Source organism: Nicotiana tabacum, chromosome 23 (assembly GCF_000715075.1).
Source record: "Nicotiana tabacum cultivar K326 chromosome 23, ASM71507v2, whole genome shotgun sequence".
NCBI classification, from domain to species: Eukaryota; Viridiplantae; Streptophyta; class Magnoliopsida; order Solanales; family Solanaceae; genus Nicotiana; species Nicotiana tabacum.
The window spans coordinates 31,164,115-31,170,826 of record NC_134102.1 but is presented as its reverse complement, the minus strand read 5'-3'; the positions used below and the strand labels follow the sequence as shown (position 1 = coordinate 31,170,826).

The following is a 6,712-nucleotide window of genomic DNA, read 5'->3' as shown; positions in this document are numbered from 1 at the left end:
TATCCTATGTTGGCTATACATCGCCCTCTTCCTCCTCTTCCTCGTGATCTCAAGGTCCATGATCAGGATCCTATGAAAGATTGAGAGATTCTCATTCGGGATGACCTTGCAATCCGTGCAAAGAAATCTATCTGACTTCCTGCAAAGTAAATAATCAATCTGAGTCAAAACCCAAAAATACCATTTCTAGGTTTTCTTCCAAGATCCCACAATTTCTACTATTTTCATATTTAAATTCATATATAATCCATGTATTTAGCTCACATAGTGGGAATTACATACCTTGTGATATATGATGAAAATGACCCTACAAAATCCCCTAAAATCAGCTCCAAAAGGGAGAAGTGAGATGAAATGAGCAAATTCCCGATTTGCTAACTTATACACTGCCTAGTCGGGCCTCGTTGCGATCCCGGAAGAACCCACACAATCATGAAGGCCGAACCAGCCTCACCCAAAAATCCTTCTTCGCGAATGTGAGGTCCCACTCGTGATCGCGACACTCAGCCTACCAAATCTACGCGAACGCGAGCCCCGCTCAATGAATGGGAAGGCCAATCATTCTGGCCTCACCTACTCGTCTTCTGCTATCGCGACAATCCTTACGCGTTTGCTTAGAGTGACATCCAACACATGCTAGACCAACTAACACATCGCCTTCACGACCCTCACTATGCGAACGCGAAGAACAACTTGACGACCAAATGCGATCGCAATACCTTTTCGCGATCGCGAAAAAACAAAGTCTTCTCCATCTCCATTCAAACCTTTGCGATCACGATACCTCCTACGCGATCGTGATGCATACCCCTAACACTAAAAACTAGCAACTGCAATCAAAGAGAATTGGTCTGAAACCGTCCCGAAACACACACGAGGCTTCCGGGACACCGTCCAATCATACCAATAAGTCCCCATATCTTATCCAATTTTTTCCAAAGGCTCGAAATGCTACGAATATTATCAAAATCACAAATCGACGATCAAAATCCTTCTCTTAACTTTCAAACATTTAAACTTCGTAGAACGCGTCCGAATCACATTAGACATTCTAGATTACGACCAAACTTCACACAGAAGTCTCGATCAACTAAATGAACGTATCTAAAGTCCTAAATCACCATCCGTAGTCTGATAACCCTAAAGACCACTCCAAGCCAAATTAGCAAATTCAAAAACCTTCAAAATGCAAACTTCCGACAATAAGCATTGAATCGCTCCCGGACCACCCGATATTCAACCCGAACATATGCTCAAGTCCGAAATCACCTTATGAATCTATAGAAACCTTCAATTCCCGATTTTGAGGCTGTTACTTGGTCAAGTCTTGCAACTTAAAGCTTCCGAATTGAGATTTATTCTTCCAAATCAACTCTGAACTTCTCGAAACTCACAACCAACTACACATGCAAGTTATAATACATAAGGTGAAGCTACTCAAGGTCTCGATCCACCGGACGGATGCTAGAGTTCGAGACTGTCGGTTGGATCGTTACAGAAACAGATCATTGTAATTACAATATTGTGTAATTATCACCCTAGTAATTACACCTATTCCAATTATATGGTGACTTTCCAAACAGATCCTAAATGAAAGTGATTAGTTAATTACAACAAAGAAATGTAACTCTTTGTGACTTGTTGTATTTTGTCATAATATATTTAATATGAATTGTTTTGGAAGAAACGACTGCTAGGAACAAATATCGTTCGGTTCGAAGTTGGAAATTGATAGACGAAAGAAATGATTGCTTATTAGGGTATTGATTTTGGAATCCGTATATTTTTTTTACTAATTACGTTATATTATCCAATAAATTATTTATCTATAAAGGAAGAATATGAACTTTCTACTTGTGGTCTTCACAAATTGTATTATAATCAAACCGCTTTGGTTGCTTACGAATAGTAATTGATAATTGCACAGTTCGCTTTAATAATATGCTCACACAAATATCATGCTATATTTAGGACTGAATGTTAAAGTAATTTATTATATGCCAAAAATTAATATTTTTGACTCTAACAATGTTATTGCCCTTCTAGAGCTAGTCCAAGATTTGTAGAATCGTTGGTCAGCTATCTCTAACCCCACATGTACAAACATTATTCCCTCCCTTTATTCATCTTCAAAGCTTGAAAAGTCTCTCACAGCCACCCGCGCAGACACGGAGAACGTTCTCGAATTTGGACTACGGATATTCAACTCTATTTTCTTAATCAAACATTCACAAACACGCGAAAGCTTGTTTGCTTATTTATCTTTTTTCTCTTTTCCCATTGATAGGAAAAAGGATTTTAAGCTCTACAGTCTACCCCAACCGTGAAATTTGAACTACTCAATAGTTGTTCCAATGGCTTCGTCGGAGGCTCAAATGGAGAAAATGAAAATCCGTCAAAATTTTCGAAATCACTGGCACACCGATCTGCTCCGTGCTCCTCAGTCTGATCCTCTTTGTACGTGTCACTTCACATGAAATTTCATTAATTTTTGCTCAATTCTTTTCGATATTGCTTAATAGTTTTTGAAGGCAGTTTCATATATTGTTACTGAATTTTATCTACTGTAATAGCAAAGTCATATAATTTGTTTTGTCACATTGAATATAATAGTATATCCACTTTGCATTACAATAAGTGAACTTTATAATACTGAAGTCACAAAATTTTATCCACTGTAATTGTAAAGCCATCTTGATAGTACATTTATCGCCATTGGGTAAATTTTGTGGCTTTATTTTTTTTGTGAGCAAAGTTGAGTTACTTTAATGTGACAAAAAGTAGTTTTGTAACTTTATTCTTACTACTCTTAATGTTTGGTGACTATGGCTTTACTGTTATGTTATAGTAGATAAAAGTCAAACTCTAAATTTTGATATATTCCCTGATCATAACGGTGATCTCGGTTTTTTTTTGTTACCTTTGCAGTTTGCTGTTTCTCTCTTTGGTGGTGAGTTGATTTTACATAACATTCTCCTCTTTTACTTTATCTTATGAATGCTTTAATCCATACTTCTCGAAGGTCCAGCATTTGCTATATAGTGTGACGCTTAATTTGAACTGTTAATTCGTTATAAAAGGATTTAAATATATGTAGTAAAAATTCAATAATTTTTATTGGTTTTAAATAATCTGATTGTTAAGTATCTTTCACACGGTCAATCCGTAAAACTTAGATTCTTGATGTAATAACTTAGAAACTGAAAAAACAGGATTGACTTGTAATTATCGAGAGCAGACATGGTCGAATGGACTAAATTGAAGTTACTTTTGTGAGAGAAAAAAAAGGAAAGCAGCTTTAAAAATTGCATCTAAATTGCACTATTGCTGCTTTCTTTTCTTTTCTTTCTTTTTTTAAATGGAGTTTAGGTCACTTCTGTTATATTCTTTTGCTGGAGCGGTGGAAACAAACACTAATACTTGCATTAGGGTAGGCTGTCTACATCACACCCTCGGATGCCGCCCTTCCTGGACCCTGCATGATCGCGAGATGCATTGTGCACTGGGTTGCCTTTAGTAAGCAGTGATTTGAAGCCGCAAGCGTTTCTCAGTCCTTTTTTAGAGTTGTACAGTACTATTGGAAGTTTAGCCACATCTCTGTATAGTAGCATGGGTGCATATACTAAGAATATTGTGTATTCTGATTTGTCGTGTCTATTAATCAAGTTTCTATCAGATGAATAAGAAAGAATAGGGATTGATTGACAATGCTCTTCTATATATGCAAAATCAATAGAGTACTCTGTATAAAACTTTGAAATTCTGGGGAGTATATAGGTATCACGACTGTCCCGAGTGTAGAGAATGCATCATTTATTTTTCTACCGAATTTTCCAAGCAGATGTGTTTAATGCATCAAAGGCAGATTTTTAATACAAATACTCCTTTTTGTCATCTATTTAATTGCTGTTGATATCAAATACTTGTATGTTGATGCTTCTGCTTATGCAAGTACTGTTCAAAATTGTTTATCAGTTTACCTTTGAATGTTTTAGCGGTCCTTGTGCGTCATACATCCTCCGAAAACGAGCTCTATACAATGATATGTCAAGGTAAGCATTGTCTTTTCTCTGTTTGGGTATTCAATATAATTCGCTACATTTCTTTATGAATTAATCCATGTAATTTAAACTATTTTGTGCTTATAGGTATACATGTTGTGGAGGCTATATGCCTTGTAGTGGCAGATGTGGAGAAAGTCATTGCCCTGAGTTATGTCTTTGCACAGAGGTTTGGTGTTACCGGACTTATTCCCCTTCAGAATTTTCATCAATCTCAAAATTTATATTGTATAACGAACTTATTTATAAAATCAATTTCAGCACTTGATGCTTATTAACTACTTTTAATCAGCTAAGTGAAACGGGCTCTATGAGCTTTTTCTTCGATTCTCCTACTTAATTACCTACTCATGTGCTACTGTTCAGGTGTTTCTTTGCTTTGCAAATTCAGTTGCCTCAACACGGTTTATGTTGCAAGATGAGTTCAATCTGCAGACGACAAAATGCGATAATTGCATAATCGTAAATTCAACTTCTCTTCAGCTTTGCAAGTGATTTATCTAATTATCTTCTTGTTTTTTACTATCTCAGCTAATGTTAATTGGCTTTGGTTGTAGGGGTTCATGTTTTGCCTCCAGCAGGTAGCATGTATATTTAGCTGCATTGCTTGTATTACAGGAAACGATGATCTTCAAGAGGCTTCTCGGGTTCTCAACTGTTGCTCGGACATGGTTTACTGCACGTAAGACACTTGACTTAGTATTATTACAAACACAGATTTAACTTATATCTACTGACAGTGTAAATTGTGATTGTAATATCCATCTCTATTAACTTTTCTTTTTCTTTTGGCAGGGTTTGTAGCTGTATGCAGGTAGGTGATAACTTGAACATATTCTACATCTGAAATACATAGCATATCTATGCCAAAAAAGAAGTCTGATAAGATTATCTAAGTAGAAAATAACTCAAATTCATGTTTTTCAGATACAAAAACTAAAAGTATTTTGATATCAATCCAATTTTTTGGTTAAGTTATCCAATTTTTTGGATACTCTCCTCTGTTTTTCTTAAGTCATAAAATTTCTTGGTGATTTCTTGCCTCTAGCTTGTGCTATTTTTTTTTATGTATAAATTGATATATTACTCTTTACCTTCATTTTTTTTTCTCTTGAAATATTATGGTAACAGTGCATCCTTATAATGTTTACGTAGTGAAAGTTGAATTAATAACCTATGTTGCTTGAACTTTCCAAAAATGCTCACATATATGTCTGATCCATCAAAATTGCACTATCGGATCTTCCAAAATTGCACTATTTTAGGAAGATCCGATAAGCACACGGTATTTTGGAAGAGTCCTGGCTATGCTAAGTGATAGTTGTGTAAAACTTATTAATTGCTATATGTTCTTTTGATTAAAAATACGTTTATTCTTCAAAATAAATTTGCAGACACAGCACAAGGTAGAAATGAATAAAAGAGATGGTAAGTTTGGGCCAAGGCCAATGGCAGCACCAGCTGTTCAACAAATGTCTCGTTTGGATCAGCCTTTTCCTCCAACCATTGGATATGCACAGCCACAGCCACAAGCTTATCCACCAAAGCAGCTACCCCATGGGTACCCACCACCCCAGCACCCACCTATGTACCCACCACCACACCAGCAACCCTATGGATACCCACCACCACCAGGTGTTGGATACCCTCCAACTGGTTATCCACGGTGAAGGTAGTCCGGTGCACTAAGCTCTTACTGAGCGTGTGGTTCAGGGAATGATCAGACCATATTGGATCTGATATAAGCAGCCTTACTTTCTATGTCTACAAGAGACTATTTCCGATTCGTAGAACAAGTCGAAATAAGTATATATTCTATGTGATGGTTTAGAATTTTTAGACAAAATGATCATATATTTCAAACATCAGTTAGCAAATTCATTGATCTTTGTAGTATAAGTCGGCCATAGAAAATTAAGGTTTGTGGACTCTCAATTGATGTTTCTAAGTAAGGAAATAAAATTTGTCAAAGTACTATTTATATTTGAAAAAGAAGGCAAACATGTTTTTCTTCCCCTTGACAGTGACATGAAAACTCAATCAGCAAAGCGTAACAAAGACGTTGAAAATGTGTATGTAGAGTGTTGAAAATGTTGAAATCACCAACTGAAGCTAATAGACTCAAAATGTAGGTTGGCTGAAAACCAGATAAACATATGTTTGCAGCTTCATGCCTCATCTTCTTTGGTCCACACACAAGAACTCCAACACTTGATTCTTTCCTCACAAACAGGCACTATAACATAGTACATTTATAGCTCTCTAGCTATATATCTAAATTTTGTGGCTAGTACCTAACAATATCAACAAAAATTTAAATTTTGTGGCTATTTATAAATTCGTAAAATTTCTCAGTGTCACGACCATAATTTCCCTTCGTAGGATGTTACGATGACACCTAGTCACTTAAACTAGGTAAGTCTAACACTTACTATATTATATGACAGAATCTTAACCAAAAACAACTATTAAGCACGAAACTGAAGTTTCTATAGTAAACCAATAATCCCAAGCGCAATACAATACCCAAAACTGGTAGTACAAGTCATAAGTTCTACTGAGTTTACTAGGAAAATCTTATAAGTACAATTGTTCCGGAATAGTAATAGACAATACAAGTACAATATCAGAAGATGACTCCGAGGCCTACG

At 36.0% G+C, this 6,712-nt stretch overlaps 1 protein-coding gene across 1 annotated transcript; it reads left to right on the top strand.

Annotated features, from left to right (window-relative positions):
- Positions 1-2,226: 2,226 nt before the first annotated feature.
- On the top strand, positions 2,227-5,876 carry LOC107762651 (uncharacterized). The gene is made up of 8 exons (XM_016581024.2): positions 2,227-2,457; positions 2,929-2,950; positions 3,996-4,052; positions 4,149-4,230; positions 4,428-4,523; positions 4,619-4,743; positions 4,857-4,875; positions 5,456-5,876. The coding sequence occupies exons 1-8, from the start codon at positions 2,355-2,357 to the stop codon at positions 5,729-5,731; spliced, it is 780 nt and encodes a 259-aa protein (XP_016436510.1). The 5' UTR covers positions 2,227-2,354; the 3' UTR covers positions 5,732-5,876.
- Positions 5,877-6,712: the final 836 nt, after the last annotated feature.